Source organism: Plectropomus leopardus, chromosome 10 (assembly GCF_026936395.1).
Source record: "Plectropomus leopardus strain MGB_pleo_1.0 chromosome 10, ASM2693639v1, whole genome shotgun sequence".
NCBI classification, from domain to species: Eukaryota; Metazoa; Chordata; class Actinopteri; order Perciformes; family Serranidae; genus Plectropomus; species Plectropomus leopardus.
Genome location: NC_142185.1, coordinates 37,771,402 through 37,788,198, shown reverse-complemented (window position 1 = coordinate 37,788,198; position 16,797 = coordinate 37,771,402). Strand labels below are relative to the sequence as shown.

General features: G+C 43.4%; 1 protein-coding gene across 1 annotated transcript in view; it reads left to right on the top strand.

Moving 5' to 3' along the window:
* The window catches only part of LOC121948672 (titin), a 200,011-nt gene that overhangs the window by 74,382 nt on the left and 108,832 nt on the right, over positions 1-16,797 (top strand). Inside the window, exons 63-89 of the mRNA XM_088083830.1 lie at positions 170-238; positions 530-601; positions 813-890; positions 1,930-2,151; positions 2,423-2,497; positions 2,684-2,773; positions 2,906-2,995; positions 3,230-3,853; positions 3,984-4,070; positions 4,172-4,237; positions 4,382-6,100; positions 6,443-6,529; positions 6,726-6,818; positions 7,042-7,185; positions 7,418-7,492; positions 7,660-7,746; positions 8,041-8,076; positions 8,278-10,740; positions 11,259-11,309; positions 12,618-13,016; positions 13,201-13,479; positions 14,204-14,473; positions 14,563-14,702; positions 15,247-15,373; positions 15,539-15,805; positions 15,918-16,184; positions 16,381-16,644. Of these exons, the coding sequence (XP_087939956.1) occupies positions 170-238; positions 530-601; positions 813-890; positions 1,930-2,151; positions 2,423-2,497; positions 2,684-2,773; positions 2,906-2,995; positions 3,230-3,853; positions 3,984-4,070; positions 4,172-4,237; positions 4,382-6,100; positions 6,443-6,529; positions 6,726-6,818; positions 7,042-7,185; positions 7,418-7,492; positions 7,660-7,746; positions 8,041-8,076; positions 8,278-10,740; positions 11,259-11,309; positions 12,618-13,016; positions 13,201-13,479; positions 14,204-14,473; positions 14,563-14,702; positions 15,247-15,373; positions 15,539-15,805; positions 15,918-16,184; positions 16,381-16,644 (8,241 nt within the window). The remainder of the gene's footprint in view (positions 1-169; positions 239-529; positions 602-812; positions 891-1,929; positions 2,152-2,422; positions 2,498-2,683; positions 2,774-2,905; positions 2,996-3,229; positions 3,854-3,983; positions 4,071-4,171; positions 4,238-4,381; positions 6,101-6,442; positions 6,530-6,725; positions 6,819-7,041; positions 7,186-7,417; positions 7,493-7,659; positions 7,747-8,040; positions 8,077-8,277; positions 10,741-11,258; positions 11,310-12,617; positions 13,017-13,200; positions 13,480-14,203; positions 14,474-14,562; positions 14,703-15,246; positions 15,374-15,538; positions 15,806-15,917; positions 16,185-16,380; positions 16,645-16,797) is intronic.

The following is a 16,797-nucleotide window of genomic DNA, read 5'->3' as shown; positions in this document are numbered from 1 at the left end:
CTCCATCTGTCTGTGTGTGTCCGTCTGTGTGTCCTCATCAGCTGTGGTTTATCTGCAGTGGATCTTTGTTTTGTGCTGGTTAATAATTTTTGGGTGACAGAGAGGTGCGGCGCTCTTTAAACGTTGGGTTGATTTTTTGTGTCTAAGTTTGACTTTTCTTCTCCTCCAGAAGAGAGGAAGCCGGTGGGCGAGATCATTGAGAGGACGCAGGTGCAGATGAGAGAAGGCGTCCCTGAAGGTAAAAACACTTTTTCAGTGAAAGAGCTTCTGGCTGTTTGTCAAAGCTTCTGGCTGAAACGCAGCGAAGCCGCTGATCACGAATCTGTCTTTATGTTAGACGCTTCAAACGCTTTAGAAACTTCTCTCTCTCCACGGCTCGTCTCCAGTCTGTCCTCGTGTCTCCCGTGTTTCGCTCACGCTCACATTAACCCTTGCAGAGCTCTGTGAAGGCGCTCTGTAGAGTAGAGAGCAGCTTTGTGCCTTTGTGCCTTCTTCGTCGTTTTAACTTGACTTTTCTTCATCTTTCAAGCTGCTGAGGTATACAGGAGAGCAGAGGAGAAACCCTCCAAGCCTGTAGCTCCGCCTCCGGCACCAGTCTCAGGTATCAGACCTCTTCCTGTTTATAGAACTCCTCGCCATCCTGTCTCATCCATGTACTTCCTGTTAGTCGTTGTTGATGTTTAGACCTTTTTCTTCTTTCAGTCACATTGTTTGTTTGTTTGTTTCTTTCTTCACCTTTTTCTCCTCAATCATTAAACTTTCTTGATGTTTGATGTGATCATGAAACTGATTTCCGTGATGATGTTTTAAAGTTCCTGAAGCAAAGAGGAAAGAGCCCGAGGTAACCTTCGCCGCTCCGGCTCAGTGGGACGAAGCTGTGGCGCCAGAAGGTAACGTCCAACACAGCAAAGTATTTATTACCGATTCTTTATTTTCTTTGTTTCGGATCTTACAGAGTCTTTACAGGCTCTCACTCTTCATTCTTCAGGAAAAACCAAAAAACACCTTTTAAATTTAAATCTTTATTCTTTTCCCTCTCTACAAATATTAATAAAATTCTGTAATTATACTTCGGGTGTAAAATCAGGTTGCACAAAATGCTTTAAATTTAGATTTCCTTAAAACAAATTGGGTTGCACAACACAAGTCTTGATCGTAAGGTTTTCTTAAATATAAGGTTTTTGTCCTTATTTTATTGTCTTATACTCAAAGGAATCTCTTAATGTTAGTGAAAGTGTGAGCGCAAACAAACTGCTGCAGAATTTTACTTCTGTAAAACATCTTTCAATGCAGCACAGGCCTTAATGTTTCTCCTTAACTAATGAAACATTTTAGGGGATTCTGTGCAACACCTTTAAGTAAGTCAATTAGCTAAAAAAAACAAAAACATTAAGCCATTGGTGTCACATTTAAGGGGAAAAGTATAGGTGTTTAGTACAACAGGCCCTCTGACCTTTGGTCATTTATAACAGCAGCATTCATACATATTGTGTATATATATATATATATATATATATATATATATATATATATATATATATATATTAATCTATTTATTTGCAGAAAGATATCATTTTTTAACTTCAGAAAGCAGTTTTAGAAATATTAGAATTTAATTTTACGCTTTGGGGAATATCAAATCTGAAATCCTGTCTGTCCTGTCTATATCTTTATTAAATCAAACTCTTGTTTTTCACTTGCTGTCTGTGAATCTTCATTTTGTCCAAAGTGTCTCAGCTGAGCTTGTTACGATGCGTAAACAGCATCTCATTCTTGGCTTTCTGTCCGTTCCTCTTTTTATTGTTTATCGCTGTCTGTTTATGTTTTCTGTGTCATCTTCTCCTTCTTTACGTCTTCTTTAAATCTTAACATTATGTGTGCTCTGTCAACTCACGCTTATGTTTCTCTGTTAACTTCAACAACCTTCAGTTTACACCAAACCAGAACCTCAGCAACAGAAAGTGACCAGAGAGGTCACTCCTCCTGAACCTTATCAACCTGAAGCCAAGACAAAAATGGTTCCTCCAGAGCCCAAAGTGGCGCCTCAGAAGCCGGCAGCGCCTGAGCAGAGGGTGCCCAAAATGAAGCCTGAACCCGAAGCACTGAAAGTTGAACCTGCAAAGAAACCCCCAGAAGTTCCTGCAGTGAGAGGTAATGTAGTTCAGCTGGAGAGACGTTGCTTGTTCAGTGTGTTTGTTTCATGTTGCTGTGACCTAAAACTCTTTAACACATTTGTGTAAATCTTTGATGTTCTCAGATGTTCTTCATTAACCTCTTAAACACGTGTCTTGGGTTTAAGGTGTTTTTAATCCCTCAACAGCCTAACTGGAGAGGTTCATGTCATAGCTGTAGAGTTTTAACACCTTGCTCCTAGAACCTCGTGATAAATGTAAACATGGAAAACTTTCAATGTTCTCCAAAGTGCCGGCTGTGACCAAACCAGAGGAAGTCGTAGTTCAGCCAATCGCTGCCAAAGTTACTCCACCAAAGACTGAAGGTACTGGACAGACAGTCCATCTCTGAACTCTTTGAATTGTGTTGTCATGTTGTGTCCATGTTGAGTTTTTCATGTTCTCAGATGACATGTCTCTGTGGTGGCACTCGTTAGAGTGGACTGTTTTGTTAAAGTCTCAGTGTTTACTGAACATATCCGCTATATATATATATATAATGTTCTTTAAAGCACCAGAGCGACGAGCGCCTGAAAAGCCTGTCGTTCAGCCACCTGTACCAAAGGTTCCTCCCTCAGCACCAGAACGTCTCCCAGCTAAAGGTACTGATTATTGACTTCTTCCCTTGTTCTTCCTCTCAGTCTTTGAACTCACTCGTTCAGAGTGTAATCTTTGACTCCATGTTAGCCTTGGTCATTACCTATAGGTTAAACATTACATAATGTTCTCTTAAGTGCAAGATGTACCCAGACCAGAGGAACCTGTCATTCAGCCACCTGCACCAAAGGTTGCTCCACCCAGGACTGAAGCTGTTCCAACCAAAGGTACTGCAGAAATGCTCTCTACATGTTTCTTTGTTGCTCTGTTTTCTGTTTGTGTTGTTTCTTATGTTTTGTTAAGTTTATCAATTTCTGCTTAGTGTCACCTGAAACTTTATCGCTCCAAAATATCTTTTATGAAATTCTTTGAGAATGCTAAGCACTCGTTAGAGTGTGACTTGTGCTTTGCGGTTGTTTTCAAATTAAGATAATTATCTTATGCATAAATGTTCTTCAAAGTTGTCTCAGAACTGGAGACATCTGAACTGCCAAGAAAACCCCAACTGCTGGCTGGTAAACCTGAGCCAGAAGCACAGAGGTTTGTCTCTGAAACCAAACCAGAAGAACAGAAGAAGGTTCAAGAACAACCAAAAAAGTTTGTGGAAGAAACAAAAATGGTTCCTGAAGAACCAAAAAGGGTTGTGGTAGATCAAAAGAGGGTTCCTGAAGCACCAAAGAAGGTACCAGAAGAACCAAAAAGTGTGGTTGAAGAAAGAAAGAGGGTTCCAGAATCCCCAACAAAGATTCCTGAATCCCCAAAGAAGGTTCCTGAAGAACCCAAAAAGGTTGTGGAGGAAAGACAGCGGGTTTCTGAAGCGCCAAAGAAGTTTCCAGAAGAACCAAAAAAGGTTGTGGAAGAAAGAAAGAAAGTTCCTGAATTCCCAAATAAGGTTCCAGAAGAACCCAAGAAGGTTCTGGCAGCACAGAAAATGGTGACTGAACCACCAGTAGAGCTGGAGAAAACTCAAGAGGCTGCAGAGTTAGTAAGAGAGGAACCAGTGCTGCTCCGTCGAGCACCATCACCACCACAAGATTTGGAGGCACCAAAGCAAATTCTTCAGGCTAAAAAGCCTCAGCAACAAGGTAGATAAGTCTGAACATCTTATTAACTAACTCCCACTCATCTTGATATGTGCTGGCTTAAGCTAATTCTTTAAAGGTTTTGTGGTGATGTCTGTGCTGTCATGTGTTGACTGTTTGCTATATTTATCAGTTATTAAAACAGTAAAACAGAGGGAGATACCACAAGAAACAGCAGCAGTAGCTAAAACAAAGCTGGAGGCTATTACACCCATCAAAGGTATGATCAAATGTTTATCAGGTACTCTGTAGAAAATCAGCACAAATGTGCATCACATTCTTGTAGACTGACTAATTTTTTTTATTTGTCCCTGAAACCAGATGAGGTTACACCTTCTGGAAAAGTATTAGTCGAGCCAAAGTCTAAAGAAACTCCACAGCTGAGAGGTAGTGATTCATAATACTCTCAGTTTAGTTGTACAATGAGGATCAAAGTTGAATATAAGCCACACTGAAATTTTTGTTCATGTGTCTTGATGATTCTTGTCTTGTGTTTTCCTCTTGGTCACCGCTCCATGGTGCAATCTTCAGTCTTGGATGATATCTTAGAAATGACTCCAGTTGCTCCAAGGACTGATCTTGAGCAAACAACAGTGGTGCTTAAAGACAGCAGGCAGTTGTCTCTGAAGAGGGATCATGGTGAGAAGATATCTTTGGCAGAAGATGTTGGACACAGACGAGAGGAAGTCAGGGCGTATGAAAGGGGAGTTGAGCTGAGGGAGTCAATTATGAGAGAAGAAAGCACTTTGAAAATGGAGATCAGACAACAAATGGTTCTTAAGAAAGAGGATGAGGATTCTACCTGGTACTGTGAATGTCGGCAGGTTGGAGACACTGAGCAACTCGAGGACACTGAGCCAGAATACATAAAATATGAGGCTGTAAAACTGGAGAACACTGAATCTTACGATGAAGAAGACTTAATGGAGGACAAAGTGGAAGAAAGAACAGAAGAAATGTCTTTGACATCTGTCTCTCCACCTCCAAAGGAAACTGAAACTCTTCAATCAAAAAGAGACATCACACCTCAACCTGAAATGACTTGTCCTACCAAGAAGGAAGTGCCTCCTCCTGAAATGACTAGTCCTACCAAGAAAGTAGTCCCTCCATCTGAAATGATTCATCCTACCAAGAAAGAAGTTCCTCCTTCTAAAATGAGTCATCCTACCAAAAAAGTTCTTCCTCCTGAAATGATTCATCCTGCCAAGAAAGAAGTTCTTCCTCCTGAAATTACTTGTCCTGTAAAGACGATAGATCCTCCAACTGACACTGGATACACATCTGAAAAGGAGGTACTGGCTTACAAGAAAACTCAAGAAAGGAAACTTGTGAAAGCTGACATTCCTTCAGGTTACACTGAACAGAAAGAGGCAACTGAATCATTTATATCGGTACATCATGAAGACCTTGATGAAGAAATTGTCTCTTCAACGGAGGATCTTGTTAAACCTAAAATCTTTTCGACATCTAAAGAAATATCTGCACCAAAGAAGCCTAGAATACCTAAAGCAGTACCTAAAGAAGTACCCAAAGAAGCCACTTTTGTTGAGAAAGCTGAGTCGGTTGAAGTTCTATCTGAAAGATCCATGCCTCGTAAACCCGAACAAGATATACCCCAAATTCTTCCTAAAATAACAGCAGTTCCTCCCCAAAAAGACGTCATAATCCCTAAAAAGAGGGAGTCTCCAAGAGAAGAAATCTCAAAAACTCCCAAAGCTGCAGAAAAAATGTATCTTGAAGATAGTGTACCTCTGGAGAAACCAACCCCTGTGTCAGAGGAAGTTTCCTTTGAAGAAGAACTTGTTCCAGTAAGTAGGGAAGTGTCACTTCCAGTTCAAGCCCAAATTCTTTCACCTGAGGAAACAATCTGTCCTGAGGAAGAAATTTCAACACCAAAAGAAGCTGTTATTCCTAAGAGGAAGACCTCTCCTGCACTTCACAAAGCTATTGTTGCTCCCAAAAAAGACCTCGTCCCCGAAGAAACCATTCTACCAAAGAAACCTCTCACCAAAGCCAAGGTTGCTCCAACTAAAAAATCTCAAGTTCCACCACAGAAGAAAATTCTTGCCCCCGAAGAAGAAACTCTTCCTTCCAAAAAACCTGCTTCTTTGGCACAAAAAATAACCACCCCCGAGACGGACTCTTTTGAAGAAGTGAGAACTGCCACAACTAAACCTCCCCCAACAAGAGAAGATGACAAGAAAGCAAAGAAGAGAACAGAAGAGACTGAACCACAAACTCTTCAGAAAGGTATTCTTTCTTCTTTGAGCCGCATAGGCTCATGATCTTTACAAAATCAAACCCTCTCTTTACATCTTATATTTCCTGTACTCACATGTCTTCAGATAGGGTCATCAATAACAGGAAACAATGGTACATTTCGCACTAATCTCTACGGTAACCTGTATTTGTCTGTTGTCTTTGTAACATTTTCTTTATGTCACTACTCTACGAGGTACGTAGAGGTTCTTCTACTTGTTTGTGCTGTGGTTCATGTCTCATTCATCTTTAGTGGTTGCTAAGTCTTGACTGACCATGTTGTTGTCTTGGTCGTGATCTTGGCATACTGTATTTCCAAAATGTCTCCTCTAGAGGAGAAGACACCTTCAGCACCAGCACCAAAGCCTTCGCCTCCTGCTGCTCCTGCTCCTCCTGCAGCCAGTTTTGCTCCTCCTGCAGGTAGTCTGTTCACTTTGTTCCTTTCTCATCTTTGTTGGCTCATCTGGAGTCAGACATGTTTTCTTTGTTTGTTTGTGTTCTTATTGTCTCATTCGTCTGCAGGTTTACATGTTTTTACCGTTTTGTGTTCCTTGGTATGTTTTGACCAAGCATGTTGTTTTCTTGGTCATAACCTTGGCATCTTGTATTCCCAAAGTATCTCCTCCAGAGGAGAAGAAACCATCTGCACCAGAACCAAAGCCTTCACCTCCTGCTGCTGCTCCTGCAGAGAAAGTTGCTCCTCCTGCAGGTAGTTTCTTCACTTGGTTTGAAATGTTGTTGTAAACTAAATGTCTGTTTGTTTTCTCTGCTGGCTGATTGAAAGGTATCCTCATCATTTTGTCTTCTGTCAGTTGCCATTTGACTTGCTGTATGTCTTGTCCTCAGTCTTTTCTTGCATAGTCTCAGTGCAGCTTTGTCTTGATTGACCATGTTGTTGTCTTGGTCGTGATCTTGGCATCTTGTATTTTAAGTTTCTCGTCCAGAGGAGAAGAAACCAGCTGCACCTGCACCAAAGCCTTCAGTTCCTGCTGCTCCTGCTGCTCCTGCTGCTCCTGCTGCTCCTGCTGCTCCTGCTGCTCCTGCTGCTGCTGCAGCCAAAATCGCACCTCTAGCAGGTACTTCTTTATTTTGTTTTGTGGAACTTGAAAACACTGTTTGTGATGTGTTTTTGAAGATCAAGACTACTCATGTTGTTTGTTTCTGTCACAGATTACTTTCTGTCTGTCTGATTTATCCATGTGCATTTTTCTTCACTCTTTACCTCTGCTCTCTGTCTGTTTTAATGTCTTGTCACTTTTATATCTTCTGTTCTCTTGGTCATGACCTTTGGTACCTTGTACTTCTAAGTGTCTACTCCAGAGGAAAAGATACCATCTCCACTGACACCAAAGCTTCCGGACGAAAAAGTCACCCTTCCTGCAGGTAGTTTCTTCTGTGTGTCATATATGTTGTTTGTCTTCTTGATAGTCCTGCCTCAAAGAGATCTGTTTGTCTGAATTATTTCATTATGTCTGTGTCATTTGAGTATCTGTCAGTTGTTTGTTCACCAGATCTTTGCCAGTGATTTAATCAAATTGGCATTCTTGTAGCTCAAGTACCGGCGGAGAAGAAGCCCTCTCCACCAGTCGTTCAGGCTGAACGCTCTCCTATATCAGAGGAAATCTATCCACCTGAAGGTAACGTCTCTTCTGTCATTTTCATTTATGTTCTTCTTCTCTTTGTCTCCTGCTTTCTTTTGTAATAGCTTCAGTCTTCATACAAAGCTACAAAGTTACTTTAGCGTAACTTGGTAGATGTGCAATGACAAAAAACTCATTGCATTCAAAGCTCATTTTAAGTGCAGATTATTCTGGAAACAGAAAATAAACGCTTGCCACACTTTCTTAACTCATGTGTCTGTCTGCATCAAGAAAGAAACCTTTTTTTTTGTATTATGTATACTTACATTGCTCTCATTGAAATTCTTGCAGACAAGGAACCAGTCTCAGCACCTGGACCAACTAAAGGTATACCAAATATCAGCTTCTTTATTTTAAAAGGGCAGTAAACTCTGGTAGTTATTGCTATTTTAGGTATTCTCTCATAAACAGCAGATATCTCTTGTTATTTATGTGCATGTTTGTGTAGCGTGTGAGTCCTGTGTTGATGAAATGTTGTTTGTCTCTATGTGAATGTTATAAATGGTGTATTTACTGCCTCAACCACAGTGACTCCTCTTAAGCAAAAGGGTAAGATCCCCATTCAGGAGGCAAAAACACCTGAATCACCAAAGCCGAAGAGTAAGTACACCAGAATATCCAAAGAGAAGGAACCAGAACCAGAAGTCATCAAGCTGAAGAAGGTTCCAGTGAGACCCCCCGAGCCTGAGAAACAAGTCATAACTCATAAAGCAGAAGTGACAAGGCATCAGGATGTCGAACTTACGGTTCATGGACTTCATGACAGAGAAGATCGAGAGATCATAACACTCGGAAGAACTGAACGAGTCTTCACTGCAGAGGAGGAGACGGCTCAATTAGGCTATTTTGAGGAAGCTGAAAAGGCTGTAGTTACACAGAAACCAGAAAAAGAAGGATGGACAAGAACCCCAAAACCAGAAAAGGAGGAAGAACCAAAGGTGCCAGATGTAGAAAAAAAGAAAATAACTGAACTGCCAAAAGCAGATGAGCAGAAAGAATCCGTCAAACTGAAACCATTTGAAAAACCAATGAAACCTGAAGAAGAACCACAAAAGATCAAACTTAAAAAGGTACCAACTAAGCCCAAAAAGCCTGAGAAGGAAGTCATAACTCATAAAGTTGAAGTGACGAGACATCACGATGTAGAACTAATGGTTCATGGACTTCATGAAAGAGAAGATCGAGAGATCATAACTCTCGGAAGAACTGAACGAGTCTTCACTGCAGAGGAGGAGACGGCTCAATTAGGCTATTTTGAGGAAGCTGAAAAGGCTGTAGTTACACAGAAACCAGAAAAAGAAGGATGGACAAGAACCCCAAAACCAGAAAAGGAGGAAGAACCAAAGGTGCCAGATGTCGAGAAGAAGAAAATAATTAAACTGCCAAAAGCAGATGAGCAAAAAGAATCGGTCAAACTGAAACCATTTGAAAAAGCAGTTACACCAGAAGAAGAACCACAGAAGATCCAACTAAAAAGGGTTCCAACTAAGCCCAAAGAGCCTGAGAAGGAAGTCATAACTCATAAAGTTGAAGTGACAAGGCATTATGATTCAGAACTGACAGTTCAGAAGCTTCACATTAGAGAAGATCGAGAGATCGTAACATTTGGAAGAACTGAACGAGTCTTCACTGCAGCTGAAGAGACCTCAGAACTCGGCAAGATGGAGGAACCTGAAAAACTGGAAACCGAAGATGAGAAATCAAGATGGATAAGAACCCCAAAAGCACCAAAAGAAGAAGAACTAGAGCCAGATTTAACTACAAAGAAAATAAAGATATTGCCAAAGAAAGAGGAGGAGCCAGAAGTAGTGACACTGAAACCATTTAAAAAACCTGAGAAACCCGAGGAAGCTGAACCTCCAAAAGCCAAGAAAGAAGGTGAAGCAAAGACAGATACTGAACGCACTCCGTACAAGAGAGCTGATACACCACAGAGAGATCAACCCACCGCTGCCATTAAACACAGGACACATGAAGACGCCCCCTCCACAACCCCAGAACTACCTCCTGACGTCAGCAAAGACCAGAAGGAGATCCCACAGAGGAAAAAGGTTGATCAGGTACCCAAAGATCCGGAACCTACAGCTGCTGACAAGCTTCACGGAAAACCTAGGACCATTTTCACACCAGAAAAAGAGAAAGAGGGGGTCAAGTTGAAGCCTTTCACCAAAGTGGTCAAGCCTGAAGAAAAGCCAGATAAAGCACCCGAGGAAGAGAAACCAAAGCCCATTGACACAAAGATACCCAGTCGAACTCCAAGACAAGAAACTCCTAAAGAGCTGAAAGAACAGCAGCTTAGGAAAGTCGAAAAGACTGCAACACCTAAGAAAGAGGAGGAGAAACCTCCGGAGAAAGAGGAGCCAGCTGTTCCACCCAAAAAGCCCACACCAACAGGAGAGAAAGAGGTAATGCCGCAGAAAGATGTAGAGAAAGAAATCCCACAGAAACAAACAGATGCCCTAAGGAAAGGTGTCGAACTGAAAAAGACTCCATCGCCCAGAGTGGCTAAAGACAAGGTGGAGGGAGAAAAGCCCCTAAGACCTGTTGAGCAACTGAAGAAGGTCGAGTTAAGGAAGACTCTGTCACCAAAAGTTGATAAACCTAAAGAACCGGAGCACCTCCCCGTTGAGAAGAAGCCAAGCACTGACAGAGTCAAACAGATTCCCAAAACTGTTTCACCCAAGGACTCCATCGAAGTGGTGACGCTCAAAAAGGTCCCAAAGAAGCTGTCACCAGATGAGGCGTCAGAACCAGAAAAACCTGCTAAAGGGCGGATCCCTGTGGTGAAGGAGGTCTCTCCTGGAGCTGTGCAGATGAAGAAGGTGCCTACTCAGCCAGAGGAGGAGGTGTTTGAAGAGGAGGCCGTACACGTAGAGGGCGAGGAGGAAGAGGAGGAGGCCTGGGGCTGGGAGCTGGTTCCCCCCGATGACTGGGAAGGTGAAGGGGTTGATGGAGTGCTGGAGACACCAGGCATGCCTGGCACCAGACGAGGTGAGACGATGGCCAACCAACTCCTCATCTGATGACTCTGGAGCCCCTCATCCATCACCAACGACACGTCTAATCCTCATCACATCTTCATCACGTCCTTCACTTCATCCATCTGTTCATCCTGATCTCCTTCATCCATCTGTTCATCCATCCATTCACCATCCATCCACTCAGATGGTCTCATGTTGTCCGTCATAAAATGTCTGTCCTCAAATGTGTCATCCACATCAGTCACAGTGTTTGTCTTCATCTGTGGTCATGTCATCCCCGACAACTTTTTTCACTTCTGTTTTCCATGTTTGTCCTTTTGATCATCTTGTCCCATTGTTCATCCATTTGTAAAAGGTTTCACTCCATCTGTATTCCCTTCATCGTGTGATGTCCCCTCAATGTTCTCATTTAATGTGGACAGGAATATGTCTTTCATTAAGCATGTTAGCATTACTCAAGTCTTTCTCTTGTCTTCTTGATTTTCGAGTTCATAGAGACTTGAACTCATCTTGTTGTTTCTTGTCCAGATGGAAAACCATCAGAGGAGGCACCAAAAGGCAGAGGCCGAGGATTTGGGGGTATGAGTTCAATGAAATTTGAGCCCATGTGCACTAACAGTTTTCTCTTTGTGCTTCATAACATCTGAAGCTATTTCAATCACTTGGCTCAAAAAAGTTGTAAAGTGTAAGCTATTTTTTTGTTTTGTCCTTTTCAACAAAACCAGATATTTTTTGTTCAGTTTCTGATCTCGTCTGAATGTTGTGCGATGATCCACAACAGGGCTGGGTATTGAACCTCCGGCTTTGGTATAAACAAAATCAGACAGTACTAAATCAAATCAAAATCTGTCAAGTACAAAAGATTTGTACTCTTGTTGTTATTCAGGCAAAGTTCTTGTACAGCTGCCTGTGTTAAGATGTTGGGGAATTAACAGTCTAAACTCTCAGACTGTACTGTTTTGGTATCAGGACTAATACACTGTATTAGAATGAATTACAAAATGTTGATACCCAGACCTCATAAAACGACATGATCACCAGAAAAAAAGTTGGCATTGTACATTTCTGCAAATTATGGATACGTTACTTTTGTTGGTTATTATGTTGAGGAATATGACAAAACTTTACATTTCAGCAAAGCTGTGTGTAAACTGTGAAAGGTTTAGGCAAAAAGACACCTGGTTATGGTTAGGAAAAGATCATGTTTTAGCCTAAAATAGCTGTGTTTGGTTGCACAAATACTGCTGGAAACGGGTCACCATCTCACTAAAAAATGCCCACATTTGGTGTCAGACACTGCTAGAAATGCAGAGATAGGTTTCTAAAAACAAACATTGCTGGAAATGTACCAACGGGCTTTCAAAACACCCATATTCGGTGGCCCAAACGCTGTGTTTTGCAGCACAAAAGCTGCTGAAAATCAGTGATGGGTTGCTGAAAACAAGCAAGTTCAGTGGGACGAGAGCCGTTGGAAAAGCTCCAGCAGGTTGTTAAGAGGCACCCATGTTTGGTGGCATAAACACTCCTGGAAATGTGACAGTAGGTTGCTAAAATCACCCATGTTTGGCAACAAAAAAACTGGAAAATCAGTGACAAAAACACCTAAAAATGTACAAATATTTTTTGCAGTTTCCAGAAATGTATAATGCCAACATGTTCCTCTGGTGACTGCGCTGCGTAAAGAGTGACTCTGCATGATTCCTGCTCCAAACAGAATTTTACTCTAACACTGCTGACTGGAAACAGATTTTTGTTGAATGTGAGATTTTGTCAGCTGAATCATGTTGAATTCACGGTAGGCAAAAAACATCCTGTTATCCAATGTCTGCGTCTTCCCGCGCTGTCATATCTGAAACTAACTTGATGAGATTTTGTTTGACGTTGCAGCGAGACAGACCCCGTCTCCTGGTGACGGCGGCAGAGGCCGCGGCCTGAGGCCTGGCGGGAAAGGCCCGTCACCACCAGAGGAACCCTTCGGAGGGTTCAAGCTCAAAGCCGTCCCCCTGAAGTTTATCAAGAAGCTTCAGGACATCGTCCTGAAGGAGGCCGAGTCCATCGGCTCCTCCGCTGTGTTTGAGTGTGAGGTCTCGCCTTCCACTGCTATCACCACATGGATGAAAGATGGCAGCAACATCCGCGAGGACCCAAAACACAAATTCATATCTGACGGCAAAGATCGCAAGATGAACATTATTGATGTCCAACTCTCCGACACCGGTGAATACACCTGTGTGGCCAAGAACGCCGGCAAGGAAATATCGTGCACAGCCAAGCTCATTGTTGAAGGTAAACTAACGAGGTTTTTCTCCAACATTCGAATTGTCTGACTCATTCTGTTAACTAATAAAAACAAGCTCTTGTAGACGTGGATCAGTCCTCAGACTCAGGTATGGTGTCTGCCTCAGTGAGGGGACTCTGAGTGACGCTCAGCCTCGTTCCTGCTGATTAAGCGTTTTGTCTCTCTGTGCAGAGCTGCCTGTGAAATGGCTGAAGGAGCTGGAGCCAGAGACAACCTGCATTAAGACTCAGCCAATGTATCTGACCTGTGAGCTGAACAAAGAGAGAGATGTGATCTGGAAACGGAACGGCGCCGTACTGAAGAACAAGGCCGGGAAAGTGGCCATTAATGTGATTGGTCTGCAGCACGCTGTGACCATCCAGAACTCCACTGAGGAGGACGCCGGCGCCTACACCTGTGAGGTGGACGGACAGGAGGACATCAAAACGATGACCAACGTCAAAGTGATCGGTGAGCGGTCAGCAGGAGGTCGTGGTAGAGTTTGAGTGCAGGGGCAGCCTGTTAGTGCTCCATCGTTCAGGATTCTGATCACCAGCTGACACGCTTGTCCACTCAGGACATCAAGGACAGGTTTATAGTTACAAAACAGAGTGATAATCACAAACTACAGAAAAAATGGATCCTTTCAGCCTGTTTGTCCTCAGATCTCTGCAGCCCGGCTTGTTTTAGAGGTTAAAGTGGTCGTACCGACACAGTTCCTCGGCCACTCTGTCCAGGTTTCGGTTTTGACTCAAGTTCCAATTTATAAATCAACACTCACATGAGGCTGCAAAAACTTTAACAAGGTTTATTTTGAATGCAGAAAAATTCAGCGGTATTGTCCAATGCCAGCTTGATTTCCTGTTTCTCACATTAAAACGGTAAAATAAAGCACGGTCAAAAACGTATTTTGATCCACAGCTACGCAGATTTCTCATCATCCTTTAGCACAACGTCTTCTTTTGTCGTGCACACTGAACTGCCTCACGGCACCATAGCTCAGGTACACAGTTTAACCTGAATTCTGACTGAAATATTATAATAAGTAATGCAAATATAAACATGTCTACTACTGTTCAGATATACAAAAACTGTTCTGTCACACACCAACACAAACTTTTTTAGAGTATAAAACACGTGATGGAGTGGCTTGTACGTTTTTTTTTATAATGCGGCCTCTCGTCTCTGTCCTCAGAGATTATCAAAGACTGGCTGGTGAAGCCTCTGAGGGACCAGCATGTCAAACCCAAGGCCAAGGCCACGTTCAAGGGCGAGCTGTTCAAGGACACACCCAACTGGAAGTGGTTCAAAGGAGACAACGAGATCACGCCATCCGACAAGATGGAGATTGTCAAGGACGGACAGAACGTGTCGCTCACCATCAACAACTGTCAGCCCGATGACGTGTCCGACTACACCGTCCAGGTGGAGGACCGCAGATACACTGCCAAACTCACCCTGGGAGGTCAGTACCACCTTTACAAAAACGTCACGTGTCCAGAAACACATCTGTCCCATGTGTGTCCTGTTAACTATGTTTGTATGACGTTTCAGAGCGCGAGGCAGAGATCCTGAAGCCTCTGGCCAGCATCGAGGTGGTGGAGAAGGAAGAGGCTCACTTTGACACGGAGATATCTGAGGATGACGTTGCCGGAGAGTGGAAACTGAGGGGACAGGTGCTGATGAGGTCACCGGTAAGAACTCACCTGATCTCATCTGTCTGACACGAGCGAGCACGTCTCTGCATGACGAGCCGAGTCTGCGGGCAACAGGACAAAGTCTGTCCACCAAATCAACCTCTGATCCTGAAGCACTTCCACTCAGTGATTCAAGGAACTTATTGTCATTATACGGAGGTTCAGGAAGCACTTCCTGAGGCGTGTTTAAGACAAATAAAAATGATACGAGACAAACAAAAACATTAATGCAGAAAAGTGCTACTTTACTAGTTTTTGGTGAGAAATGTGAATAATCGAGTATCGATAGTGGTATGGATAAAGTCTTGGATCATTAAGTAGTCTTGATAATGGTATAAACATCAGTGAAAACAATGATCTGTATCCCTCCAGGCTGAAACAAGCGAGCAAACCATCTGACTCAGTCCAAACTTCAGAAGTTTCCATTTTCTGTGTTGGGGTCACAGCAAATCCTCCAGCGTGTGACATAGAGATGGAAGTGTTCGGCATGAAAAACACAATCCAACAGGAATAAATCTGATGAGTTTATCTTTGTTTTCAGACCTGCGACATCAGAACTGATGGCAGGAAACGTTTCTTGACGCTGAAAAATGTGCAGCTGGATCAGGCCGGAGAAGTGTCATACCAGGCGCTGAACGCCGTCACCAGTGCCGTGCTCACAGTCAAAGGTACGAGTCCGACAGACGTCAGCAGCCCTGTGTGTGTGTGTTTGTGTGTGTGTTTGTGTGTTTGTGGTTTATGTGCTGTGGGTCTCAGAGAGCGCAGGCGTCTCAGGAGGTAAGAAAAGTGTCTGTGCTTCTTTGAATAACGGCCCAATCCTTCGCACCTCGCAGAGATCGAGATGAAGTTTGTCGACCCTCTGAAGGACGTTTCTGTGCCTGAAAAGAAACAGGCAAAGTTTGAGTGCACCGTCACCCGGGAGGTGTCAAAGGTCATGTGGTTCAGGGGGGCGGAGATCGTCACCCCGAGCCCTAAATATGAAATAATCGATGACGGAAAGAAACACATGCTGATCATAAACAGCTGTGAGTTTGAGGACGAGGCTCAGTACACCGTCGAGGTGTTGGGGCTGCGCTCTGCTGCCCAGTTGACGGTGGAAGGTAAGTGACACTCAGAGACGCTTCCTGTTGGTTCTTCTTCTTTGTCTTTGTGGCTTTGAAATGTCCTACAGCCCCCCCCCCTCTTTGTGTGCGCTGACCTCGTGTATTTCAGGCATGAGGCTGAAATTTGTGCAACAGCTTCAGGACCAAACGGTGAAAGAAGGTAAAACGGCTCGATTCGAGCTCGAGCTGACGCACGACAGCGTGCCCGTGGTTTGGTACCGAAACGAAGTGAAGCTCCACGTGAGCCGAACGGTGATCACACGAGTGGAAGGAAAGAAACACTCTCTAGAAATGAGCTCGGTGACTCTAGATGATACCTGCCAAATAAAGGCAGAGGCCAAAGGGATTTACTCCATGGCAAAGCTCACGGTCATAGGTAACCACACTCTTCTTCTCCTCCTCCTCCTTCTTCTTCTTCGTCTCTTTATTTCAGGTGGTGTGATTTCGTGACGACTGCCTCAGTCTGTTTTCTTCTGTCTGAGTTATTACTGACTTGTGACACTTGTTGATGTTGCCGGAGGACCTCTTCGGTCTTCGTGATCTAAACTAACGTCCTGTCGTCTGGCTTCCAGAGGGCGACGCCATCTTTGTGGTGAAGCTGCAGGACTACACGGCCACTGAGAAAGACGAGATGACTCTGGACTGCGAGCTGAGCAAAGACGTCCCCGTCGTTTGGTACCACAACGAGAAGGAGATCATCGCCTCCAAGATGGTGGTGATGAGGACGGAGGCCACTCGCAGGTCTCTGATCCTGAAGAAAGTGGAGCAGAGCGATAAAGGAAAATACGTATGTGACTGTGGAACGGACAAAACCTCGGCCAGCATCAACATCGAAGGTAAAACTCAGCAAACTGAGCAGGTCCGTCTAAACGTCCACATAATTCTTCTTCTTTGGTTACGCCTACACGACGGCTTCGGCCTGAGGCAGCATGTTTTCAGTCTGATGAACACAAATACAACACAACACAAATACAAATGACAACACATAC